The sequence below is a fragment of the Aspergillus vadensis genome (genome assembly GCF_003184925.1).
Source record: "Aspergillus vadensis CBS 113365 unplaced genomic scaffold BO88scaffold_21, whole genome shotgun sequence".
NCBI classification, from domain to species: Eukaryota; Fungi; Ascomycota; class Eurotiomycetes; order Eurotiales; family Aspergillaceae; genus Aspergillus; species Aspergillus vadensis.
Window position 1 is genome coordinate 603091 of NW_020292059.1, and position 26313 is coordinate 629403.

The 26313-nt window shown below is 49.2% G+C and overlaps 9 protein-coding genes across 9 annotated transcripts; 4 read left to right on the forward strand and 5 right to left on the reverse strand.

The window, feature by feature from the left end:
• The first annotated feature begins 1328 nt into the window (after positions 1-1328).
• BO88DRAFT_406930 (uncharacterized protein) lies at positions 1329-2414 on the forward strand. Its single transcript, XM_025707287.1, has one exon. It carries the CDS (start codon positions 1696-1698, stop codon positions 1948-1950), a length of 255 nt encoding a protein of 84 aa, XP_025560256.1. The 5' UTR covers positions 1329-1695; the 3' UTR covers positions 1951-2414.
• On the reverse strand, positions 2304-4396 carry BO88DRAFT_427954 (uncharacterized protein; the record flags this gene model as incomplete). Its single annotated transcript, XM_025709046.1, has 8 exons — positions 2304-2352; positions 2384-2497; positions 2879-3023; positions 3230-3464; positions 3642-3723; positions 3945-4047; positions 4098-4250; positions 4315-4396. 8 exons carry the CDS (start codon positions 4394-4396, stop codon positions 2304-2306), a joined length of 963 nt encoding a protein of 320 aa, XP_025560257.1.
• A 4231-nt stretch (positions 4397-8627) lies between these two features.
• On the reverse strand, positions 8628-11538 carry BO88DRAFT_456308 (putative glycosyl hydrolase; the record flags this gene model as incomplete). Its single annotated transcript, XM_025710918.1, has 2 exons — positions 8628-10495; positions 11484-11538. The coding sequence occupies 2 exons, from the start codon at positions 11536-11538 to the stop codon at positions 8628-8630; spliced, it is 1923 nt and encodes a 640-aa protein (XP_025560258.1).
• A 284-nt stretch (positions 11539-11822) lies between these two features.
• Positions 11823-12436, reverse strand: BO88DRAFT_346470 (RBM8 family RNA-binding protein; the record flags this gene model as incomplete). The annotated part of the gene is made up of 2 exons (XM_025703338.1): positions 11823-12053; positions 12179-12436. The coding sequence occupies 2 exons, from the start codon at positions 12434-12436 to the stop codon at positions 11823-11825; spliced, it is 489 nt and encodes a 162-aa protein (XP_025560259.1).
• A 1342-nt stretch (positions 12437-13778) lies between these two features.
• BO88DRAFT_346160 (uncharacterized protein) lies at positions 13779-14645 on the forward strand (the record flags this gene model as incomplete). The annotated part of the gene is made up of 2 exons (XM_025703330.1): positions 13779-13810; positions 13886-14645. 2 exons carry the CDS (start codon positions 13779-13781, stop codon positions 14643-14645), a joined length of 792 nt encoding a protein of 263 aa, XP_025560260.1.
• Positions 14646-15649: 1004 nt separating this feature from the next.
• BO88DRAFT_393516 (Bax Inhibitor family protein) lies at positions 15650-17077 on the reverse strand (the record flags this gene model as incomplete). The annotated part of the gene is made up of 2 exons (XM_025705109.1): positions 15650-16499; positions 16560-17077. 2 exons carry the CDS (start codon positions 17075-17077, stop codon positions 16016-16018), a joined length of 1002 nt encoding a protein of 333 aa, XP_025560261.1. The 3' UTR covers positions 15650-16015.
• A 345-nt stretch (positions 17078-17422) lies between these two features.
• On the forward strand, positions 17423-18443 carry BO88DRAFT_370618 (EKC/KEOPS complex subunit CGI121/TPRKB; the record flags this gene model as incomplete). Its single annotated transcript, XM_025704182.1, has 3 exons — positions 17423-17584; positions 17635-17757; positions 17813-18443. 3 exons carry the CDS (start codon positions 17423-17425, stop codon positions 18125-18127), a joined length of 600 nt encoding a protein of 199 aa, XP_025560262.1. The 3' UTR covers positions 18128-18443.
• A 188-nt stretch (positions 18444-18631) lies between these two features.
• Positions 18632-21541, forward strand: slx4. The gene has a single exon (XM_025707288.1). It carries the CDS (start codon positions 18769-18771, stop codon positions 21223-21225), a length of 2457 nt encoding a protein of 818 aa, XP_025560263.1. The 5' UTR covers positions 18632-18768; the 3' UTR covers positions 21226-21541.
• A 551-nt stretch (positions 21542-22092) lies between these two features.
• Positions 22093-24712, reverse strand: BO88DRAFT_427961 (Zn(II)2Cys6 transcription factor domain-containing protein; the record flags this gene model as incomplete). The annotated part of the gene is made up of 4 exons (XM_025709047.1): positions 22093-23442; positions 23508-23738; positions 23802-23839; positions 23893-24712. 4 exons carry the CDS (start codon positions 24710-24712, stop codon positions 22093-22095), a joined length of 2439 nt encoding a protein of 812 aa, XP_025560264.1.
• Positions 24713-26313: the final 1601 nt, after the last annotated feature.

The window sequence follows — 26313 nt, forward strand, 5'->3', positions numbered from 1 at the left end:
TAAGAGCGAGAGGTGGGTTGTTTCCCAGGGCGGCTGTTTCGTCGAGGATTCTCGGGCCGGAAAAAGTAAAAAAAGGACAACGAAAACAGCAGGGAAGAAGCAAACAGGTTCCGGCTGCCAGGGAGGAAGAGATCTCGAGGAAGAGATCAGATCAGATTTCGAGACGAGAGGGGAGGCAGAGTTGGAGAATTAAAGTCGGTCAAAGGGGAGAGAGAGAGAGAGCGACTTTGAGGGGGGGAAGAGAGGGACCAGAGCGACAGGCCGTGGTCCGGGTTAAGCGAACTGGAATTTGGGGGGGGCGACGAGAGATGAGGGAGGGAAAAGACAACCACGACTTTCAGGACAAAGCAATTCAAGGATGTACCTGAAGTGATTGCCAGCTATATTCGCCTTTGTTCCTTTTTTGGGGCAAGGCAGTCTATAGGAATTAAGGATTAGGGATTAATCCAAGGTGTCGAACCCGGGTTTGAGGAAAGTTCGTTGGGCAGTCCGAAAACGGGCGGACTAAAAACTTGGACACGGGGGGAAGAGGGAGGTGGGTTTTTGGTGCTGATTTGGGTTGGGTTCGGTGGTGTTTTAGTGCAGTAGTTGCTGCGAGTGGGAAAGGAATAATAACGCTGCTGAGTGATTGATTGATGAGCGACAAGGTCTTGGGGGGGTGGGTGTGTGTGTGTGTGTGTGTCACAATCACACTTCCTCTCAAGTCACGTAAGATAAATTAAAAGAGGAAACAAAAAAAGGGGGGGTTGTTAAATTCTTGGGTTAAGAAAATCCCAGCGAGAGTCGGGGAGGGAGGGAAGTGGAGAGAGAGGAGAGGAGAGGTTTGGTGAGGAAAGGGAGAAGGACAACGAGAGATCCGACGGACAGACAGGAGAAGAGAGGAGAGGAGAGGAGAAAAGAGGAGCAAAGCCAGTAGCTTAAAAAAAATTGAACAACCAGCAAGATGAGTAAAAAGAGAGAGGTATGAACGCGAAGAGGGAGATTGAGAACGTCGAGGAAGTCGCTGTAAGTAGGAATAGTTCGTCGCAATAATAATCCTTGAAAGAAATAATAATAAATAAAATAATAAATTATCGTGGTCAGTTTCGCAAGCAAAAAAGACCAGCAGCAGCAAGTAGCAGCAAAGCAAGTTAAGCAGCGCAGCAGCAGCAGCAGCAAGCAGATCTGGTATGTAATAGGAATACTCCCGAGTAGGTAATAATGGGGAGAATTTATCGCGAAAAGTCGCAAAAAGGAACCACTCTTCTGCTGCGGTTGATATCCGTACCGCTTTTACATACTCTATACCACCACTACTGATACTTGTACCCTTTTACTACTAGTAGATAGCTAATAACTGACTTGCCTTACTGACTTTGCTGTTTCTATTCTTACCGCTTCTACTAACTAGATAACAACTGAAGAGTGCCGTGACTGACGATGGACCACGTACCTATAGTAGTAAACATTAACTACGGAGTACTTCCTCCAGCAAGACCAATGTAGTAGCAGTCATGAGTCGCAGTGGGTAACTATAACAGTCAGATACCAACACACTCAGTATTGTCATGCTGGGAAATGGACACTAATCCACCACAATTTATGCGACAATTAGAGCTGGTCGCGGGGCTAATCACAGCCCTGCCTCGAGTGAATTAGGCAGGTAGCAGGGGGAAGCCGGTAACATACCGATTCCCATAATTACCCAGAGGGTACATGCCTGCTGTACTTTTGGGCAGGAAATTCACCCGAATTTGGTATGGGAGGTACAAACAGAGTACGGAGTGGTACCTCGGTGGGCTCGGTCTTACCCAGTTGGGGATTAGCGGCACCACACTAAGAGTGGGAAGACTCGTGGCCGCCACTGGAATGATTATCACCGTATTCCTGGGTACGGGGGGAGGCAAGAAATGTAAAAAAAGAGAGGCGAAAAAAACAGAGACACGACAGGCAGGAAAAAGGAAGATGTAGGCTAAGAAAAGAGAGACATGAGACACATGGATAAACTATGTAGAATGAAAGAAAAGTCCAATCCCATTGAGACAACTAGCCCATCAACCAAACAGATACGACATCATAACACCTCACAACTACGTAAACACGCGACTAAAAAAGAACAAAAAGATATCTGTCTCTCACTCTCACTCTCACTCTTACTCTTACTCTTCTCTGGCCATCAAATGAAAGCCGCCAGATGATTGTTTCGGTGAAGGGCCTCCGTTCGGACTGGCGTCCCGTGGTTGGTGGGCGCCGCTGCCCTTTTAGGGGTTCGTCTTGTTCCTTTCTCAGCAGTGGTTCGGTTAGTGACTGTCGGACCCAGCATTTCACGCCCCTTGGTTCGCCGCTGCCCTCCTTAGCGGGAACCCAAATCCCCTGAAGGGGGGGGCCACTCATCACCGCCAACGAGGTGTCGCTCTCGGAGGAATGGCGATGATCCTCATCATCCACCGCTAGTAGTATGACGATGATCCATGGCCGATGATGTAGAGGCATGATGCTGCTGAGGTTGGATGGCCCTCTTACAATGTGATTTTTTGTTCCCCTTCCCTCCTACCCCTTCCCTTCTTCTGGTTCTTCTTCTTCTTCTTGTCGTTATTATTGTTGCCACGGATCAATCATCACTCGCCAACATTAACAGGACGGCTCGTCTTTTCCACTTTCCCACCCCCCTCCCCTGGCACAAAAAGTCACCAAATTTTGCATGGCTCCATAGCGAAGCGAACCTTTCAGTTTCTCCATTCCTCCTTAGCTCCTCCTAGCAATTGCCGAGGCGGCGGCGGATCATTAAGCCACAAAAAGGGCATAAGAGTGTATCAGTACGTCAAATGGGGCGATAATAGTCAGTCAGTCGGACCTAGTCAAAACGTTCTCATCAAGTCTTCAGGGGAGGTCATGCAACGTCGATCGAGCCATCGGATTCGTGGCTTTGCCTCCATCGCCGCAAGACGGGGTCAGGATCAATATCGGAATGCTTCGCTCGACCTTTCTCTCATCGTGCCTCCCGCTACCCTGACTAGTGCCACTGATAATGCACCTAGATGGTACTACAACCGGAGGTATCTCCCCCCTCAGTTACAACCAAAAGTCTTGTAATTGCCACCACTAGTGTTTTTTGCCTGCCGTAGACGAGATCCCAAAAGAGCACATCTATCGTCTGCCTGCAGCAATAGAAAAAAAAAAACGATGCATCTGTATATGGAGGAGTTGTACTTTGTGCTGGATGATCATGTATCGTCCTTTTGGTCCCAACCCCCCCAATCTGGTAGTGGAGGTGGGCTGGCGTACTTTACCCTCTCTGGTCGGATTTTAAGCTCCACCACAAAGGAAGTCAACGGCTTGGGGCAGGACGATCCATTCCCGCGGGTTCGACACACCTTCTGACGGATCATGGCTGGGAGCGAGTGGGAGCGAGTGGGAGTGAGCAGCCAAAGCAGAACCAGGAAAGGATGTGCAGGCTGCCGATCCATCTCTCCCCATCCATCGCGCTTCGTGAACATGTGTCCATCGGAACATCGAATCACAGGGTCGATAATGTGACGAAAGTTGATTCAGATTTTCCCTTTTTCTTTTTTGCCCCTGGGCTGTATGGGGTACCCCGTATGGCGCCTTCTTAACATAACACTACTAACTGGCAGGAGCCATGTATGCATTCATTCACCTACCGCGCGACAGGGATAGGATGGCTTCCGCGCATTGCCATTCGTCGGTGCTAAGAGGTTTTGTGGGCAAGTGTGAGTTAAAATTCTCCAGCCCGGCTAGGAATGGACGAAGGAAGCTTTCCGATGGTCGTGCGATGAAATTAAAGAATAATAATGATAATGGTAATAAAATAACACACAGATACGGGACCCGAGAAGGTGGGAATTAAACCTCAATAGAAGAAATTGCCCGACCATGGGTGAGGCTTCGGGGAAGACGCGCGCAAAATTTTCTTTCGCAGCTTAAAGGTCTTTGCGCGCGCTGACCGTCGCCGCTCACCGTGGTTCATCCTCGGGGCAACTTCAACTATGACGGGTGAGAACGTCATGAAAGTTCCTCTCATTGGACCTGTCTGTTGCCATTGCTCGTCTTGTTTGATACTTTGATTTAAATTTTGGAGCATGTCTCTTCTTGTCCACCCCCTTTGGCGGATGGTACTTTCACTTCCCCGTGCTGCAATGTACCTGACTGGCTGAATGCAAGGCTCAGCCCCGGAAGCTCTGACAAAGTACGGAGAAGTCGGGCGCTATCAGCACCAAGACACACAGGTCCCATCGATCTGATGGATGCAACTGAAACAAGTCAACGTCACAGGCGGAGCGACTAGTTATCTCGTAGGTTTTATCAAAGAACCACCAGCACCGAACAGATCGCATCTCAGCTCGACCGCTAGTACAATCGTGGCGAATTTGCAGCAAGGCGCTGCAGTTGCATACATGAGCCCCAACGGACGATGTCCGGAACGTTCCCCGGCGGCTACATTAGTTGCGCTGGGTCGGCGAAAACATTGCAAAGACGATGTTCCGCGTCCTACTGGATGAGAAGCTGATGGCGAAGATTGGTAGCTTGGTACGCTATACCACGGAGCTATTCCTCACTCCTCGCTAGACGCGTTTTTTCCCCTATGAATCCGGTTATCAACACGAGGTCGAGCAGACCTGCAGGATGAGCCCCCAACTGCAATTGAGCAGCAAGTGAGCGAGCTCCGTTTTCGATGGAGGGGATGCATTCACCGGGGAGCGTTGAACAACAGAGTGCAAACTAGCCAGTGGAAAGCGTTCCTTGACCCCCGCATCGGTGCATGCAGTCGCGCTCCCCACTCAGCAAAGAGAGCGCGCGCGAAAGAGCTTGTGACCGGATGGGACCACGGCCGAACCCTTCCCTTTCCTTTTTCTCCCTTTGGGTCCTGACTTATGACAGTTGTCCACTGCCCGATGAGGATTGGGAGTAGACTTCCGCCGTATGAACATGGAGGCAGATGAGGAGGCTTAACATGGAACCAGCAGCCGATTCAGGTGGGTAGGTAGGCACGTCAGTCCGACAGTGGTAGTAGAGGGGGCCACCTAAGCAAGTAAGGCTAAGTCTCAGTCAGTCAGAGTTAGTTACTGTGAATTCAGTAGTGTAGTAGCCTAGGGAGGGGGGAGAAGCCCGTGACCTCATAGTGGACAAGCAGGCACCCAACTTGCAATGAAGCATCCTCTCTGGCAGCTCTTCGAAGCGACGGGTGAAACCGAGAGAAGCGAGGATTCCCCGAAATATTACCATACATACAGAGGAAGAATACCAATGATTACGAGGACGTAAGGGTACCACGACTGGGCGGCCGCGTGACTGCCTTCTTGCTCCACTCGCCCATTCCATGGTTGACGGCCAGCATTATTATTCTTAGTTCCTGTCTACTACCCGCTACTATCGTCTATCTACCCTACCTGTCTATCCATTTGTTACTTTCTCTCTCTCTCATTCATGACTATGTAAATACCACATACCGCAACCCCACGACATCCCAACGGGAACCACCTTGTCCGAGCTGTCCTCTCAAGTCAGACACTTGGCTCTTACCCCCCTCCTCTCTCTTCCGTCCAGTGTCCACTTTCCGGTCGAGCTCCAATGAGCCCAGTGAAGGTCAATGCCACCCTGGCGAGTGACGATAAAGAACTGCCGATCTGGGATCGGCTAGTGGCTGAGGGGATTCTCCGCTAATAAGGACACTGCTGAGTGCTAAGACTCCCAGCAAGCACCAACAGTCATGATGCCAACCCGAATTCGGTTCTACCTGGCTTGATGCCTTTACCCGATCATTTGATGTCGAGGCACGATGATGAAGGATCATCGCGACCCTGACACTTAACCCTCCGTCTCCATACCTGCTCAAAGTTGTTCAATGCTCTCACAGGAAATTAACACTGGGAGACCTGTCTGATTATCCCTCGAGTATCCACTCTCCACAGACAGAGCACGGAGGACGACCTGTCCAGCAAAATTACTCTAGTCTACCACATTCCGTCCATCCACCATCATACACAGTACACCTCGTTCAAGCCACCGATCGTCTTGCACAAAGAGAAAAATGTCTGTGTGGTGTGTTTTGCGAGAGAGAGAGAGAGAGAGAGAGAGAGAGAGAGACCTGATAACATAGACTTGAGCTGCTGCCGCCTACCCTCCTCCTCCCAATCAATAGCCAACGCAGCCATCAGTGCAGAAACGGTCAGCCAGGAAACGCCCCCTTAAAACCCATCCGGCAGGTCCATAACATCCTCCTACTACTGACCGGGGTCATTTTCCCATGGAATATTCTTCCCCTCCTTATCGTATGGTCGGTAAGGCACAGGCACCCTACCCCCGTGGTTAGAGACTTAATGTACTGTTATATGTAGTTCCACCTAGTGCTTCCAGAATAAATTAAATGATTCCTCCTAGAACCTTGGGTGTCCACCACCATCAACCAGGGGAGGGATAAAGGGGGGCACAAGGTCAATGCGTCTGCGTAGTGGCTTTCCCTTTTCCTTTTTCCCTTCCACCCATGGCGCCCCCCCTCCTTCATCTCTGGAGAGTAGATGCCCATTTCATTCCAAAACCTATTATGGGGCCTGAGTATCCACGGGCCCTTTAATACAGCTTACTATAGTATGGGTTCGCATACTTCGCTTATGAGTTTAAATAACCATCACTAATAACTATCCAACTACTATATAGATATAGATTACTAATATGTTAAAGGGCTGATGATCTATTTGTTTGATAATATTGGGAGCTGCAGTGCGTGGTTTCTTCTACCCATTGGACAGGCATCTATACAGTTTCCTTAGACTTTGTAGGGCATTTAGATCAAGTGCGTGGAGAGTAGACTCACTTACTGACTACAGGTGAGTACGTCGTAGATACCTTCCCCTACTAGTAGTTATCATATGGTGATGACTAGAGGGCTAATTAATTAGCCTGCTATGATATCAAGCAACAACATCTGATATTGTAAGCACCTGACCTATTACTTGAGTAGTCACGTAGGTAATTAACTACTAGTTATTTTACACTATGGAGGAAGTTCATTCCAGCTTACATCATTTCATCTAGTTACACGGCAACCAACTAACTAAGTAGATGGTTGAGACTGGCTGAGAGACACATGACCCAGCTCATTTCATCATATCACGTTACTTGCTGCAACTCAAGATACTCCGTCAATAGTCACAATAACTTTCTACCTACCTACCTACAAAGTAAAAAGAAAGAAAAAAAAGAATGAATAATTGATTTCAAACCTGTCCGGTGATATCATCATCCATCTTCACTACCCAACTAACTAATCACCTTACATCTGCCTTCATCAAATAGTTAGTAGTTCACAAATTCATCCAGTCAGTATACACTGCAATGCAGCAACTACTAGTACTGGCTACACACCTTAGTAGTGTCAAAGTATTCCATCCAAGACCCCCATTTCCAATAACACAAAAACAGAAAAGAAAAAAAATAAAATAAAATAAAATAAAATATCAATAATATAAACCAAAAGAAAATAAAATATACGCCCCAAATAAGAATAACCCCCATCTACTACAATACTCACGGAGTACTCCGTACACTTCCATTTACCAACCTCTCCCAAAAGAGAAAAGAATCGAAAAGAAACATATTAATTAACTAACTAACTACCTATGAAGTAAGCAGTAACTACGGCCCGCAAGCCATTATATCATATAGTCGGTCAAGGAGAAAACACCCCCAAATCTCATCCACTCACCAACTAAACAGACAACACATAACAACAACGACGACAACAACACAACAACAACACGGCACGGCACAGGACGGCACACAACACAACATACTCCCCCCATTTCCCCTCCGCTCCGCTTACTATACCCATAAGTAAACTAAGATGGCAATAAAAATTGAAATGAAATGAAATGAATGACATGGCCGCCGGCCCTCTCCCCGGGGAAGATCGGATCGGGGGGCCGAAAAAGCAGCAGCAGCACGCGGGACGGCACGGAGGGATTGATTGAACACTACGGAGTACCAACCAACGTAATAACTAACTAATTACTGTAGTAGTACTTTGGAGAGTCATACCTGTCTAAGTACTAACTAACTAACTTACTAACTGTCAAGGAAAAATACTATCCGGAGGGTTTACTCTAATCGGCAGGTAGTAAGACATCATATCCATCCCATCATCCATTGGGTTGGGTTGGGTTAGTAGATTCTGTCTTTTTTTGGTTATTTTTACATTTTATGTAAATGCTGGCTGGGCGCGCTTGTCTAGCCGAGCTGGCGGATGGATGGATGGGATCAATCTGGTGATCCTGCCATGTGCGATGATGTTGATGATGATGTCGTTGTCGTGGCTTTTCCCCGGTTTTTCATTTCCCCGGTTTTTCATTTCCCCGGGTCCAACTAACGCAGGCTACGGAGGTTTCTTCCACGGCCATACTGCTGGCTTCGGCTTATGTGGCAAACTTGTTCTGCTGATCAAGACATCATGCATGTTCTGTGTATGTACGTAGGTGAGTACGGCTGCCGCGCCCTACAGATGACGAAGGTAATCGTGCTTCCAAACGCCTGTTCCGGTCCTAGTGTAGGTATTCCTGAAACTCCTAACATACATTCAAACCAACCAACCCATTTGTACAGCAAGTGTTAGGCCGTCGGCCGAATGACCCGGATCATGCAAGCGACGAGGTCGTCTTCCACTGGTACAATGCCCGCAGCACCGCGACACCTCCTGACTGTGTCTCAACAGTGCGTCCGCGGCCACGATCATTGTAGTCGTTCGGCGCATAATCGCGCTCTGTGAAACCCGACCGCTCGGGTGCAGTTCCCCAGCCCTGCAGCTGTCGTGTGGAATCGAGTCCCAGCATCTCGTCATCGCTAGGACTCTTAGAGCCACGGCTGCGGAGAAGTCCCGTCAGTGCCTCCGAGTCCTCACCCTGCGCCCCATAATTTTGATAGTCGATCGCCCCCTGCGGCAGAGGACTCACGTCGGTGGCGGTGGTGTTTCCCCACCACTCCCCGATCTTGCCGTCGCCATTCTTGGTCAACAGAGCGGCGTTGGCGTTGTGCTCAATCCAGGGGCGGTATGTTCGGCATCGTGCTTGGTGCCACTCGTATACGTACTGCCAGCCGTCTTCCCCGTCCCCTGTGCGGTTGGCACTGGCCAGAAAACGCAATTCCTGCGGCCGGATGTCTCGGCAGAACTCGGCCAAATGATGAAAGAAGATGCCTTTGAAGGTTTGTCCATTTTGGGAGCAGCTCCCGGAAGAGTCGCACGCATCCTCCAACACACCTCCGCGGCCAAGCCCTTCCCACTGCTGACTGCCTTTGTCAGGCCATCCGGTAGCCAAGAGCACATCATTGACCAATCGGTGCCCGTCAGATAGGTACTGCTGCAAACCGGTAGCTAACCAAAGTCCCCTTAGCCCGCTAAGGATCACTCCCTGGTTGTATGTATATACCATGGTGTTGAGAACATCACATTTGCGCGTGCCAGGATCATCGGCACTCTTCCAACCACTGATATGGAAGCCATCGCCATAGAGGCCATTGGCACCCGTCATATTTGAGGCATTTAGCCACGAATATCCCTCAATGGCGGCCTGCAGATGAGTTGGGTCGTGAGGGTAACCGTCTGACCAGTTCTCATCGTCCAATGTGGTTCCCATAAAGGGTGAATCAATAAAGTCTCCGGGGAAGTAGAGATACATCCCGATGCTAGCGGCTATGTACAGCTCATTGGTGATGGCATTCTTGTAGGGCGTCAGGTAAGGGCTCCAGATCATCCCGCCATTACACAAGGAAACGTCCCAACCCCCGGACGCAAGACCATAGAATACACGTGCCCGATGAGCCGCCGGGGACTGAAACTGGGTTCCATGCCAGAGGCGTTTTGTTGTCTCGTTGGGTGAGAAGGGGTCATCGTAATGCAGGTCGCTGTGCAACACTTGGAACTTTATGTTCTCCAGCCAGCCCAAAACAACCCATAGCATGTCATCAAAGGCCTGGTTTCTTACAGCAAAGGCATCCTCACCGAAGTAGAATGCTGAGGTTTGGTCAAAATAATGGTTAATGAGATTCTCGAATCCCAACGAATACTGTTCAGTTATATCTTCCGACTGTTTGTGATTCCCGCTAGCATTCTCTGAAAGAAGGTCCGACAGTACATCCCCCGCCGTAGCAGTCAGTGAGGAGAGGGTGGCGGAGACATGAGTCCCAAGCACGGCAGCAGTCCAATCGATACTAGTAGGCCAAGTGCCTTGCCAAAGCTGGAAATAGTCATCCTGCATCACATTGAGTGCATCCAGCAAATCGTTGTAAGTGCGGCTTATCGAGCCGATCGGTTCACTGGGCTTCTCTGGAGCAGGAAGGGGGAGCTGCTTTGACGGGGAATCGGTTGAATCCTCCAGCGGAATCTGCGCATTTGGAGACAATGGCGCAAGGACGTCCTGCGACCGCAACGCCAGCGCATTGGTCTCAGAGAAGACTGCAAGCAAGCAGAGCAACCTATGAATAGCAAGTAACGCACGCATATTGAAGACTTTCTAGTTGTAAGTCCCTCAAGCCCGCAGTGAACGACTAGTCTCGTGGTCCTGGACCTGGTTCCTGGTAATCCAGGGCGGAGGTACCGATAAGCAAGTGTCGAGAGATGATTCGAGGTAACAATACGTGAGGATTGACTTTAAGCACGCAGAACTCGAGACAGACGCGGGGAGAAAGAGAGCTCAGAAAACCGCCAGCATCCAACGAGCAGCGAGAATCTAATGAGGCATATTTCAACAGTCAATGGTCCCCAGGGCGGGCCATGAACGAGGGAAGGAAGTGGCGTTGAGCGATAAGTTTTGACGTTCGGCCGTTGCGGGGAAGGAAAGACCCCCAGGCTTAACTAAGCCAGCCATTCGCCGTGCTTTTCAGCCCTCCGGCTGACTCTCCGCAGCTCAGCTGCTGCCCTCTCCCTTCCAGCCTCGTCCTCTCCACGCTTGATCGTCGGGGCCTCGTTCTTGGTATTCCATCACGCGCCTGGGCTGCGGGGATCTCATGCCCGATTCCTGCCCGCCCCCCATCGACCTTCTGATCGATCCCTCGCAGAGTCTTATATAGTGTGCATCTCACGCACTCTCTGATGACCAATAGCAGTCATTCGGATCTACAGAACTCTATCTGGACTAAGGGTCTTGGGATGATTGATGTGGGGTCGAAAGACTTGCCCATGTGCTGGACGACGGAAGGAGAGATCAATAGCGCAGGAATGCTACAAGTATAGCCCCATCCACATGAGCATCATGGGCAGTGGGTTTCATCTGAATTAATCTTGGAACTAGTAGAAATTTTGGGATATCCTGGCTTGATATATCATGCGAGCGGGGTCCTGCTTCAGCTAGGTCAGCGATGAGCATTCGAGCAAGCCACGAGACAAAACAGAAGCGGAGATGATGACGGAGATCAAGAGACAGAATCGAAACGAGGGATGGTAAAGGGAAAGAAAAGGAAAAACGGGCCGGGATGCCGCAAGAAACAACTGCACATACCATATCGCTGATTATTTACGACGCCGGCAAATATCTCCTCTGGCTGCAAGCCCATGAGTACCCTCGTTAGAGGAGCATAAAACTGTCGTAAGAGATATTGCCGGCTGTAACCACTGCTGCTCACGGCGCCCATCCAACCGTGACCAACATGCGCGCATCAAACCGACATAGTGTCGTCTGAATGGCTCAACAGCCGTGTAGTCCTGGAGGGCGAAAACAAAGGCAAAATCAAAACGCTAGACGCGACGAGGCAAGAGAAAGCAAGATATAAGGTGCCTGCCAAGGTCATAAAGTAGAGTAAACAGAAGTCAACTCCTCAATGCTGCCACAACAACACGCCTAGTCTCTAGCCTCCTCCGCACCAGGGCTGCGACTCCTATCGCGGCTCCTGCTGCGTCCACGTCCACCACGACCACTTCTTTGTCCAGCATTCTTTCCTTTGTTTGATGGGGGTGGCCGCACAAACGCAAAGTCGACCTGGATTGTCTGGTCCAGCAATTTGGATCCGTTCAAAGCCTTGATAGCTTCTGAGGCTTCGGGGAGGGTGGAGTATTCGATCAACGCGTAACCCTGACAAAAGCCAATTAGTATCCAACGTATGTTCAAATAAAGTGAAATGATCGAGAGGAAGAAAAATGTATCCAGCAAAGTCCTAGAATGAATTCTAGACAGACGAAGAACCAAAGACAACCTACCTTCACATAACCCGTCCGGCGATCGAGGTTCAGATTGAAGTTCTTGATCTCTCCATATTCAGCAAACAGATCCGTCACGTCCTCCTCGGAGGCCTCTTCATGAATGTTGGTGGCGATGATGATCCATCCTTCGATACTGCGCACTGCAACAGCTGACGCTTGCGTTCTCGGATCAGAGGTATTGTTGCCCGACTGCGCGGGGACCTCCTCCTCCTCCTCCTGCGCCACGGGAGGATCGACTTCCATTTCTGTAGACATGATGAGAGGGAGGTGAGACTGAATTGACCGAAATTAAAGGCTCGAGAAGGGTGGATGAAGGGAGGGATTTTGGTCCAAGGTGGGCTGTTCAATGACCAAACTGTTGCAATGCGATGGATCTTCGCGAAGCTTGCGGTGTGCTTATGTAATCGATCGATATCCAACGACGGTCAATGTTGATAACCATTTTATACTACTCTCAATGCCACGAATATTAATCGAAATTAATGATCGACAGGGGTATAAAACTGAACTAATGAGAGGAAATTAATGTTTCTTCAAGCTCTAGAGGCTTCGCCCAGAAGCCCTTCATAGCTCTTTCATATACGCAGTATAGTATATTGCACCAATGAACTATTAAGACGTAAGTAGAGCAGATTCGCAATTTACAGGACATGGGAACTGTAACAATAACTAATGACTTAGAGTTTTGGAGTTTTAGTTGCAGCTCTAGTGACTGCTCGTCGGTTGGGTGTATCGCAGTGAAGATATATGTATACTAAACGCAAGCAGATAGGGTCAACTAGTACTATTGAGTAATGTATCTAGATGCTCATTGCTGAAAGCTGCAACAATTGCAAAACAAAATGCTCAGGAAATAAACTAGAAATATGTACTACTCCTACCCACAGCTGTGTGGATAGAACAGGCTCAATTCTAGGAGCTAGCTCGGCTGTATCTTCATGTTACTGTTCACCTTTTAACCATCAAGCTCCGCCTGCATCCACACGAAAGCCCCGCCTAGTTATAGATTTCAATTGTCTTTTCACTGAGTGAGCTATCGTTTAACAGTACTTAGTAGCGACATAGTGCAGCGCTTGGATTTGTTCTCTATGACCACAGTCATCCTTTCATGGAGAATGATAACATGATGTCGATGAACGGGGTAGATATGAGGGATTTATGGGACTCTCTGCTAAAGACACAGAGAATCTAATCTGTGAGACATCTACTGCCTTCAATTATTATACTGATATCAGTAATACTTTGTAGCAATGTTGATGATTCCTGTGTTCCTGCTGAGGATGGTGTGCTGGATCTAGACTGAGTAGCTGAGAGCTCATTAAAGACCTTTCCCTGTGTACTCTTTGCTACTGTAGAAACAGAGCTATGGCTGGATAACAGTGAATTGATGCCAGCCCCTCGATGTGAATGTGATAAACACGGTGACAACATGAGACCCGTCCTCAATCTAACTGTCCCTGCGGTCTTCTTCTTTTTACTTGCTCATCATCATCAATATAGACAAGCTGTTACCCAGGTATCGAAAGTAATCACCTTTCTCCTCTCATCCTCAGACGAAGTTCTCATTCATCGAGCGATAAAGTGAGACTGCGCCGCGATGAGCGGCAAGTCAGTCTCGAATCTGCCCTGGTGAGCTCGATTTTCGGCAATTTCCCTGTCCATATAAGCAATAATCAGTCCTCTAACGAAACAATATCCTGACAGCGACGACCCCCAATGCTTCTGCCATTTCCGCTCGCCCAAGCCATATCCCAGGATCGAAGCAGTTCTAACAGGCTCTGAACCCAACCAAGTCCGCGAGCTGCACCAGCCAAACAGCAAGCTCGATATAGCGTTCGACGTGGTAGGCTGTGTCATGACATTGAACGAATGCATCCACGATCCTTCTCGACCAACGATCGGCTACTCAGTCAGTCTGATGATCAAGGCGGCAAACACGCACTTCGTGAACCTCGAAGGCCTTGAAGACCACTCCCTCCTTCTAACCATTCGAATCCGCCATTCAGCATGCGCCGTGAGAGGCAACAAGATGATACTGAAAGAGAAGTTCAACGGATACTACCCTGACCCTCCTTATAGTCGACTCTACAATGATCTGTTCGAGTGCCGTTGGCCTGAAAAGACGCTCCAGATATGTCTGCCCGAGGAGAGATGTCGACGCTGGAAGACAGTCGCTTTGATATTGAGGACTTTCGGGCAGATCAATGGAGACAGCTATTGTCATATGGCGAATATGATTCTTACTCCCCGTGTGGGTGGACTTAATGTGCGTCAGATCAAGAAGGATATCAAGATGGAGCTAGCGAAGAGTGATCATAAGCGGAGAGAGAATCCTGTGTCTCCTGAGTATACGGTTACGGTTAACGAACCGGAGAAGATTGAGAGGCTTAATCATGCTTATGAGGTTCATCTTCTTGCGTTTATTCACAGCTCATCTCGATTTCTTCGGCCACAGTACCTGTAGGCTGTCTACAGAGTACGAAGGGCCTTGTGGGGAGAGATTCGTCATGGTAGAAGGCAGTTCTGTTTCTCATGATATCGTGAAGTTTGTTGATGGGATTCAGCGTACATAGTTCATGCGTCTGGCGTCCAGTGTTGCTTTTCTTTCCTAGGGACAGGATGATTGGAGATTTGCAGAGATGAAATGTATCGGGGTTTGCGCAGGTTGTTGAAGTTTTGCCAGTGATTTTACTTTCTACACGAGGTACGATGTTATGAAAAAAGAAGCTATGTGACTTTATGTTGGATGAAATGTTCAATAGCCCAAATCTTCACAAGTTTGACAGTGAGCCTTCCTTAATGATGTATTAGGTTATACTGAAGAAGAAAGGAAGTACGTCTAGCCAATTGACTTGATAAGGGAATAATCGATTAAAGTCCATAGAACTATTGGATATATCCATGATAGGAGCCAACATTGCTTCGTTCATGCTGGGAAGCTTCATCACACGTTCTTCTATCTACTCTCTGCAGAACACTGCCAATGTGAACCATCCTAGGCAGAATGAGGAGCGACAATGCTTGATTTATATCTCATAGTCCATCGACTTCTGTCTACATATGCATTGGCATGTGTCGAAGAGATTGTGAATAAACGACCCACCGTGGCGATTCTGGCCGACTCTTCTAGCTTCCTACCGCTGCCTTGTATGGAAGCAATCGAAGGCGTGCGCTGGGCCAGATTGGGTATAATCGTGATGTGGCGCTGAGGGAAGTTTCGCTGGGAGAGGATGGTTGGGATTATGGTTAATGAGTGGGTTGAAGAGGTACGATGGGGGTGAGGGTAGTGGGTAACTAATCTAATGGGTAGTGAGGGATTGGGGCTGGGGGATGATATGATGTCATTTGTATATTTCTATTAATAGGTGCGAGGGTATGAAGACGTAGGGAGACGCTGTAGGGCTACAGTCTGGCTTTACGATGGCAGTATATTCTTCCTACGGATTTCTTTGGATGTGTTCATGTGATGGATTAAGAGTGGAGATTAATTGGTTTCCACCTCTAGGTATCGACAAAAGTAAGTTCCATCGGATTTCTCTGTCGCCACGGTCCCTTGTCACCGGGAACGGCGTGGCTGACCCATGACCTTGTTGGCCAAAGGTGCAGACAGATAGTTGTTGCCCTTCCATATACAGGCTGAATTATTTGGTGGAAACCATGCAGCAAATACTAATACAATCGAATTTTCAGGAAGACAAATGCCACTTAAGTTCCGAATCATCGTAGTGTCCGAGACCGTGTATATTAGGGTGCTGAGTGCAATGAGATGCTCATGCATTTGGGCACCCTGGCGTTACACCAGGGCGATCATAGAGATGCAAATGCGAAATGCGTTTACCTCCGGTTGTTCTGGCGCATGCCCAGGATCTGGACCATACGGACGAAGATGTTGATGAAGTCCAACTCAAGGCTGATACTCTCGTTGACGACATCCTTGCGGACCAGGCCTCTCTGAGCCATGCGAGCGTGGTGGAGGATCTTCTGGACATCATAGAGGGTGAAACCACCGAAGACAGCGAGACCACCGTACAGCCAGATCTTCTCGGACCACAACAGAGCGCGGGTGGCAGTAGCGGGGAGGACAAGAGGAGCGAAACCGGAGAGAGCGACAATGGTCACACCAGCGAGCAGAGGAGCACCAAGGTACATGTACTTCTCCTGCTTAGCAGTGGCACCGACGAAAGCGATGGCACCCATCATTCCAGCGGTGTAAAGACCAGCGCGAGCAAGAATAGCCGGGTGCATGAACATCAGGGGAGACAGGAGCGCGGCCTGGGTGACGTTGAAAGCGGCCCAGAGACCATACTTCATGACGTAGCTAGTGATTTGTCAGTAAACTGTCAAATAGGAAAAAGTATGCGTTGGTGCAAGTACTTACTTGTCAGGGTTCGTGTACAGAGTACCATACATGGTTCCGACGCTGGCAACCAGACCAAGACCGATGACAGCCCAGGGGCTGGCAGCCATCAAACGGTATGACCATCCGTTGGTGTGCAGAGCGCGAGCAGCGATACCAATGATACCAATACCAAGTCCAGTGTGCATAAACGTCTCGTTCAGGTAGCTGCGCTCAAACGGAGGCATGCCGCCATCCTCTCTGGTTTCGCGGTTGAAGATGAAGTTCGTGGCCAGGATAGTACCACCGATGATGGTGGCGCCGTAGATCAGCTTCTGGGTGATGTTGCCACCCTGAACATTGTAGGAAGGCTGCATGTAGGTGCGACGGAAAGCATTTTGGAAGGTCTGACGGGACTTTGCGAAGATGGAGATGGGACCGGTAGGCTTAGACTGGGGCTTGAAGGGCGTATTGTGGATGAAACGGGCGCTATTCGCAGGTTTGGAGATTTGCCGAAGCGCCGTAGGGACGGCGAACGGGCGTCGCAAGAAGAACGCCATGATTGTGACGATGATGTCGAGGTTGTTGGAGATGAGGAGAAGCGATGGAGCGGCGGATGGCCGGCTATAAGAATGATATCAGTCATCCGTCGGCCAGCCGCTACGGTCGCCCGAACGTTCGAGAAGTGAAGTCACGTGGTAATGAGCGCGTCGTGAGTCAGCATCACCGCCTCGGCGATAAGTTGGCGGGGGAGGGGAATTATCAGGATTTAGGACTTAACGGACTTGCACGGCCACACTGCTATTGTCATCATCTCGGCCCGGAATTCTACAACTGCGTACTCTCTTCGATTCCGTTCTCGATAATTCCCTTTTGGACTTCACCTCTGCGTCACTATTCCCATCATGTCTGCGCCATTATTAGAAACCATCCACCTTTCGCATCTGCCTCCGTCGATGCCCGTGCATGTCGCTCTATATCGGGATGTGCAGAATGCTCCATATCTTCGCCAGCAGCTCATGTCCGCCAATGCGGAATTCGAGTACGCTTTCATTGATGCAAGCACGGTACGAAGTCAGTATGTCTCTCGGCGGAGCGACAGCTAAACATACTGCAGGTCCTCTCAAGAACACACCTTCTCTCCGCAGTCTTCAGAGCAGTCAATGATTATATGAACGGCCGCCTCAAGTCCCGGAACGTACACTCTGAGATGGTCTTTTCGCTAAGTCCTGCGACAAATGTACGTCTACAATCAGCTACCAACCGACTTCATGGGCAATGCTAACCACATCTAGATTGCTGAATCTTTCCGCAAGTTCGGCATTACCGATTCCACAAAAGACTTGCTAGTAGTCAAGCTTTCCGTGACTCCGGAGATTACCCACGACTCGGTCGCAGCCCATCTCGGACAAAATGTTGAGGGAACGCCTGTACCATTCGACGACGAAACTCTGTCGAAGATCTCCGACATTGCAAAAATCAAGAAGGCTTACAAGTTGGGGGCGTTGAACACTGCGCCGCCATACCAAGCAAACGGCACCCAGGAGAATGGCATGCGCCGGCTCGAACTGTCGGTTCTGGGAGCTATTGCTCTACGAGGAGCGACTTGAATAGATCTTGGATTTAGGAAGTTCTTTATCATACCCCGATCTCGCTCGTTTGGGTAACCAGAGCCCTGTAAACCGGGCCAGCCATATGCAGATTGTCTGCACCATCCGACAGTCAGAACTTCTGGCTGATGCCGTTTCGAAGCATTTGCGCCCAGGAGCTACCTCTGTGCAGATAGATGCCTGGCAAGAAATACCCATGCAAGATATGTCTATAAGAGTCACGAATAGTACATAGAAAGCAGGGCCGTCATTCATAGAGTCAGTGCGGAACACTGATTACGGCTCTTTTCTACACAAAAATAATATTTTAGAAGATACTATATGTTCTATATTCCATTCTATATATAACCCAAGTAATACATCCCCTTAATGAATAGAACGAAGGACATACCTCGGTTGCCCTGCCCACCGCATCCCCCATCCCAAAGCGGCAATCATGCAACTTTGCCAAGCCCGGCAACTCTCCGCATCATCGCGACTGAATCGATCTAGACACCCACCGTCCGGGGCTCACGCATATAGCATAACACCATGCTCACTAGCGCAGGGGGGATTCATTCTTAGCGTACAACACTCACCAACCCGAATGCGCGCTAATGCCGACCAAACGACCATCCTGATATTTGTTGCGACTCGCCACCATGTCCGCCACCGCGGAGGTCCTGGTGCTTTCCTCCTCGCCGGAGCGCAATCCTGTCCTCACGCCAGCGCCGCCTGCATATGATCCCGAAAAACTCTTCGGATTGTCTCCGGTAGACATCGAAACAACTCCGATACCGTCTCCGTCTGAATTGTTTTGTCCTCCGACGCATTCTAGGTTTTTCGAGGTTGGGAATCGGGTCGATGAATCGCACCGCAAGGGATCCCGCAAGAATTCCAGCAACTTGACGAATGATGATTCGGCTGTTATAATGCTAGAGGAAGAACCGGCGGCAGATAAACCGAAGCGAAGGGGTAGGCCAAAGAAGGAGCAGAAAAAGGCTACGGAGGAGTCGGGGTCTGTCGCGGGTACCGAGAAAACGACTGCGAAGAAGACTACGACAGGCGCGAGTAAGAAACGCGCTGAACCTGCGACAAAGCGCTCGAAGCCGGCAAATAAGACGATCTCTGGGAGGGTTGCGAAGGCAGGCAGTTCGCAATCTAAGGAGGCTGGCGAGAAGGCCATTTGTCCGTTGACGCCACCGGCTGCTCTGTCTCAGAAGACTACGAAGGATGTGCTTGATTGGGAAAGGGATGGTTTACAGCTTGAACCAGCGATGACGAGGAGATTGGACTGGACACCTGCAACAAATAAGGCTAAGGAAGTCGTTCAGTTGGAAGGGAAGTCAGGGCCAGATGATACTATGAGGGGCTTTGGTAACTTGTTGTCAGAGTATGGATTTGATGGGCCTGCTGCTCCAGCAAGCGACTATGTGCCTTCTGATAATGGTGGACCAACGAAGCGAAGGCGAATAGAGCTGGTTGATCCCGGAGTATATCCTGCTTCCAGACAAAGTGTTGCCGACGATAGTGAGAAGGATAGCGCAGAGGGAACCCGCAAGTCAACACCAGCTGCGCGAAAGAAACCTATGCAACGTGCCAAGAAATTCACCACGCTCACTGCCCGTGTGACAGCGAAGTATATCAACGAGTCTACAGAGGGTTCAGATATCGTGGAGGAAGAGACTCCAAAAGCGAAGCCTAGGGCTTCAAAATCCAAGAAAAAGGGCCAGGAACCCGAGTTTGTGGTGCTCTCCCCCGAAGAAGCTGCCAAATCCCTCGATGACCAGGAGCTGGTATTCGGCACGTGCAGCCAGCTGGAGCGCGAAGACTCGCCCACTACTATAAGAGAGCTGCAGGCAGCTATTAGCGAGTCGGAACGGAGCATGACATTGGAAGCCAACGGTCGTCCGCATCGGACGCAGAGCAGGGCATCTTCTGCAGTATCGCGTTTCAATGGCTCAGGAAATTTGTGGTCGGTCGCATCTCGAGATGTCGACGGTTCACTAATGCAGGTGGAGGTGGTTGATCTCATCGATTCGCCAGATAGATCTGGGACTATTACTCCGGATGAGCCACCTAGCAACGTCAGGGGACAAGTTGAAGCCGAATGCAATACCAGCGATATCAACCCTACACAGAAGGATAGCGACCAGGCGAAGGCTACTTCGACCAGCGAAGCACAGCCTATCATACCTGCTCCAACCACTAAGACAACGAACAAGAAGACTCAGAATTCCACATCCGTTGCCCGCAAATCTGATCCTAAGATGCCGCAATACGACAACTTCACAGATGCCCAGCTATCGAAACAAGCCGCCTCATTTGGCTTCAAACCACTCAAAAACCGGAAGAAGATGATCGAGCTGCTTGAAAAGTGCTGGAAAGCAAAGAACGGCGTATCCTCCGAGACAAATGACGAGAACGCACAGCAGAATTCGTCTGTCGATCCTACGCCGGCGCCTGCCCTGGGCAATAAGCCAAAAGGAAAAGGCACGACACGGAAAACCACCACGAAGGCGAAAGCCAAATCTCAACCTGATGCATCATCAAAGCCAACAACAATCACGAAATCTACCCACTCAAACAACCCCAACCCCAACACTATGCCCACAACTTCACCTCCCAAACCACCCCCCTCCTACGCCCACGTCGAAGAAATCGAAGACTCCGAAGACGATTCCGACCCCATCCCATTCTCCTCCCCCAGCCGCCTCCTACCCCAAACTCTCCAAACGAAGCACAAACACGCCCCCTCCCTCCCCACATCCAACATACCATCAAGTCCTAATCGGACTACAACCACATCCACCTTCAAAGACCCAGAACCCCCCGCCATCCTCCTCCCCTTAACCGAGCAAATCACCAAAGCTGTCCGCGTCCAATCTGCAACCTGGACTGCATCATCCCACACACAGAATACTCACACGAGGAAACAAACCTGGCACGAGAAAATCCTCATGTACGACCCCATTCCTCTGGAAGAGTTTACCATGTGGTTAAATACAGAAGGATTGGGTCTTGTGAATGAGGACCGGGAGGTCGGGGCGGGGTTCGTGAGGAGGTGGTGTGAGAGTAAAGGGGTGGTTTGTTGTTATAGGCCGAAGAAGAGGGAGTGATGTTATTCTCTTTTTCTTTCAGCATAGATTATTTTGGATTTGGAGTGAGTTTGGGGGTGGGGTGCATTGGGAGTTACGCTAGATTATCCTTGTATTGATTTTTGGGAGGGAGTTGGTTTATTGGTTTAGGTCGTTGCTGGAGTTATGGATGCATGTATCCTAGAGGCTTGGGATTAGGTTAGGTTAGGGTTTGGTTTGGCTTCATTGGTGCCGTGTTTTGATTGGTTCACAGCCTGGAAATACTATACTTATACCCCTTTACTCTATTGATCTCGAATAACATCACTGAAGATAGAGTATCTACTATTAACCAGCATACAGAAGACTTACCGACTTCTCCTAATCATATGAATAGAATAGAGGTAAACGTAGGTAGGTATCATTTCAAACAGCAATGCAAGTTCCATTCATTCGGAAGTCAAAAAAGGAAAATAAGAATATTAAACAAAACATTATCCCAAAGAAAAAAATTAACTAAATAACCATCATCAAACCCGAAAACATTATCAATTCGTAACCATTTCATAACCGTAGCTCATTCATCATAGAACTTCCTAATATAAACCCACAAAGATATTTTTCCATCATATAGTATGTACCCCCAGCAATAGGAGGGAAGATCCCCCCTTACTACTACTACCATCATGCCAAACATCTCCAAGCCTAGCCTAGCCTAGAGGGAAAAGCGTAAGAGGATAGTAGTAACCAAACAAGCAAAAAAGTAGTAGATATAACTATTCTGGAATAGTATGTCCACAAAATAGGAAATCTCAAGCAAATTTTACACCTCCTTAGATACCATACCCTCTACCACACAGAACCCAACACCAACGTACCCGGAAACTAGCACCAATACTCAACCAACTACTACTGCTGCTGCTCCTGCTGCTGCTTCTTCCTCCTCCCACCCCTCTTCGCCTTCTTCTGAGGCACATTATCAGTAGCAGCAGTAGTAGCAGTAGCAGTAGTAGTCGCCGCAGAAGTAGGAGGCTGCGAAACACCCGCCGACGAAGAAGGCACACCACCAACCAAACTCATACCTTCGTGCGGGTAGCCCGCAGCAGCAGCCCCCCCGTGCATGCTCGCCCATGCTAGAGCGGCGGCGGCGTCAGGGCCATAGAGATTGAACTCATTTGAGCCCAAGTACTGAGTGAGAGCATGGTCGGATATTTCGGGGTATGTGGACCCTGCTGCAGCGAGTTGGGGGTCGTCTTGGCTCTGCTCGTAGGGGTAATGGGTTGAGTAGCCGGGGGTGTTGATCTGGGGGAGGGTTTCGTAGTTGGTGTGTTGGCTTTGTTTGGGAGCGGTCATCTGTTGTTGTTGCTGATGCTGCTGTTGCTGCTGTTGCTGGTATTGGTATCGGGCGAGGTCTTCGAGGGCGCTGAGGTGGACTTGTCGGGTGGATTGGGTGTACATGTTGTTGTTAGGGTTGTTGTTCTGCATGTTGGTGTTCTCGGGTTGGGGGAAATGGGTGGAGGAGGATTCGGTCGCAGGTGGTGCTGGAATGGTGCTGGAGGGCTGGGCAGCAGCATGGCGTTGCTGTTGCTGTTTCTGCTGCTGATGCTGCTGCTGGAAACCCGGGGGAGGGGCGAAGAAGGGCTGATTGGGCATGTATGGAGTGCTAGGTGGGAAGTTGGGCAATTGGCTTGCTGCCAGCTGGGCGAGTTGAGCGTTGTAAGTAGGATCTTGTGGCAGGCCAGCCTGCTTCGGAAGCTGGCCCATGTTAACCTGCGCATAACGACCCTGATAAGCTGCGGCAGGGGGAGTTGTGGGATATTGGATAGTTCCCTGTTGACGGCCCGTGGGGTGTGCGGGCCTGGTGCCATTATCAACATGGCCGGGCATGGCTCCGTTCTGCTGTGGTCCAGAAGGCCCCTGTGCTTGGGCCCTGGGGTTCCTTGCCATATGATGTTCAAAAATTTGTCTGACCTTAATCCCCGTCGGGTCTTCAAATCCGTCCGAGACGTAGGCCTCGAAGCTGGCATCGCCCATGGTATTGAATTCAGGATGCCGCTCTGGATGGTCCTCGGGATAGGGATCCAACGGAGAGGTTATCAAGTCCTCCAGATCACCGGGTCCGTGGGTATTGAATTCGGAGGGATATTCATCGCAGTTGTTTGGGTTCTTTCGGCTCTGCTTGAGATAGCGTAGAGTTTGTTGCACAACGATTTTAGTAGGATCCGCGGCCAGAGGCTCCTCGGGAACTGGAGTGATATTCTGGACATAGTAACGGTGAGGTCAGCGAGGGATTGATCGAAATGTCTGGAATGAATAATGCTTACCGCATTTTGAAGCTGTTGCAAGAGTGCTTTCACTCTGATGCTGAGTGATCGTGCTGCCTGTTCAAGGCAATTGTTCAACCACTCCAGATGTATGATCCTTCGACGCATCAATATAAGGGCTCCGCGACGCTCAGTGCGAAGCCAAATTGGATCAGTAACCCAACAAATTCTGTTCTGATTCCTGCAATTCGAGCAGCCGAAAAGACCCTTGTCGCACTTCGCTTTTCGCATCTAATTGACAAAGAAACGGAGTTAGTCTGGGCAACATGATCACAAGAAAGGGTATCAACATACTTTGCATAGGTCACAGGCAAGGGTGGTCCGGGAGGGATCTTTTTCGTTCCTTAGTTACCATTGTCACGTTTTCTGGATTCTTTAATCTTACCTCTCTTTGTCTTCCTTCTTCTCTTCGTCCTCTTTCCGGTTCTGCTTTCCTCGTCACTTTCTTCGTCAAATTCGCTTAGCTCTGCGTCTGTATCGTCCGGTTCACCCGGCTTGAGGGGCTTGGCCGGAATTTTCATTGCGTAGGTTTGGCGCATTTCAAGTGAAGCGTCTCGCTTATCATCCTTATCGTCACCTGCGTTCTCTGATGAACCTTCCTTATTCTTGTTCTTCTTGGAGGCACGGGTGGTGGCGTTGCGAGAGCCCGGAGGGCGTCCTTTTCTTTTCTTGGGCGGCGCTGGGGCTTCCTCTTGAGGTACCTGTACTTCGGTAGCCGCCGCTGTAGCAGGATCCTCAGTTGGTGCATTGTTGCTTTCAGCAGGGCCTCCGTTGGCAGAGGTAACCTGACTGGCGGAGACACCTCCATCCAGGGATGTCTGGTCACCATTGCCCCCGGCTACACCTTCGCTCGCAGACAAGGGCTCCTCAAAAAGGCCAGAAACGTTGTCTGCCATCGATTCAGATGTTGCCGGGATCATGTCAGATGTAATACCTTCGAGGACAACTGGGAGATAAGTAGGGTCCAGGTTTTGTTGCAGTTCTGCTTCTTCGAATACACCAGCTTGAGCCCGGTTGGTAGATTCCATAGCGTCGACAAGATATGCATGATCACCATACAGATCTTGAGCATCAGCGTCATCAAGCCCGGCGTTACCAAAAATGTCGTCGGGGCTCTGGAGCTGCTCCTCGCTCGATTGCCGTTTCACGGCCCGATTCTCTTCGTCCCCAAGACCAGCTTGGTCGAACGATCTCTTCGCGGCCATTGTAAGGAATTGACCGGTAATTTTGCTCACGAAGGGGAAGAGACGTGCAACGTGCAAGCAAAGTATACCTAGTTAAGAGAGTTAGAGGTCTTGTGAGAGGGTGATTATTGGAATAATGCGTGTCAATAGCAAACAGTATGCTGCTAGGGAGATATTGTATTTCGGCACGATCCAAGAAATAGAACTCCCCTATATAGTCAAAGGTGAGATGCTGTTAGTCCTTTGGCCCCTAAAGATCAATATCATACAACAAGGACAAGGGGTTTGTTGAGATAAGTAACAAAGAGCATCTTTGTTTATTATATGGAGATAGAAAGGATGGCTGCGTTGGGAAAATGACAAAGACCTTTGGATATGAGAATCACAAATGAAATAAAGATATGAAACTGAATAGAGCAGGAATATACTGACCAGGAAGCACGTCTCAAAGTTGAATGGAACGATATGTGAACAATGTGATTACAGTCACAAAGCACTTGTTTGTACACAGAGATGTGTACAATGAAACACACCAGCTGTACAAGGACTCCTCCACTTTCCTCGTATCAACTGCGTTAGTGGGGAAGGGAGACAAGAGGGCTGTGATTTGGGTATTGGACAATGCTGAACAGTAGGCTTTGGATGCTTCCAGCAGCCTGAACAGGAGCAGCACAGTGATGCTGCCCTCTTTCAGGTGACAAAGGCAAACGACAGCGTCTTGGAGAACCCCACCAAGGAAGAAGACAAGGGGAACACGCGAGAGAGGAAGACTAAATACTCGGAACACAAAGGGGCGAGGCCTTGAGGCCAAGTTGGCAGGTTGAAGCTGGATGGATTTTTTCCTGGAAATGTCCGGGACAAACTGACTCCCCAATGCAAAAGGGAAATGACAAAGGAAAGACTGAGACAGAAGCTGTAAAGTCTGTTCCTTCTCATGATAGATTATTTCTGGTTTTTCGGTTTATCAAAATATCTGGTTTGGGTGTTCTGAAATGGTTTGTAGGTCAGGACAAACGCTCCTATTGTCTGCCTAGATTTGATCACAAGGTGCTCTATACAATTTGCATGGTTGAAGGAAAAGAGAGATACTATGGGCAGTAAACCTCGACTATGAGAAATATCATATTGATTCTACGGACAAGCTTAGTACGTTATAAAAGACAGTTATCTCTTGATTCTCACATAATTAAATATAGTCACAGTATTCACAGAAGGCCCTAAATCCAGACAAATTTCTATCTATATATATTGAAGTAAACAGAATATGTCTTCCAACGCTCAAATGACCACAGATATGCGCTACGAATAAGATCGAATCTACTCCTACGAATACTCGAGACACATACCCATATGAAAAGCTGACTGAATACAACGAAATCCATACACAAGCCCTATGGTAGTATCTCCTACAAATTTCTCTCAAACCACAGAGTACTATCTCTCAAGAAGCTACCCAAAATACTTCATTACACACCAAAATATCTCCCTTCGCCTAGCTATCCCATATGTAAAGACTCGAACTGTAGTGGTCGATTGGCTGAATATTGCCCTAACCCCAACATGACAGTCCAAACCCTGTCCAAGTAAGACCAGTATACAAAGCCAAACAGCTTCCTCCGATC

Bases quoted from the DNA above. Each gene is read 5' to 3' on its own strand.
- BO88DRAFT_406930 (XM_025707287.1), top strand. From the start codon at position 1,696: ATGCCTGCTGTACTTTTGGGCAGGAAATTCACCCGAATTTGGTATGGG.
- slx4 (XM_025707288.1), top strand. From the start codon at position 18,769: ATGTCCGCCACCGCGGAGGTCCTGGTGCTTTCCTCCTCGCCGGAGCGC.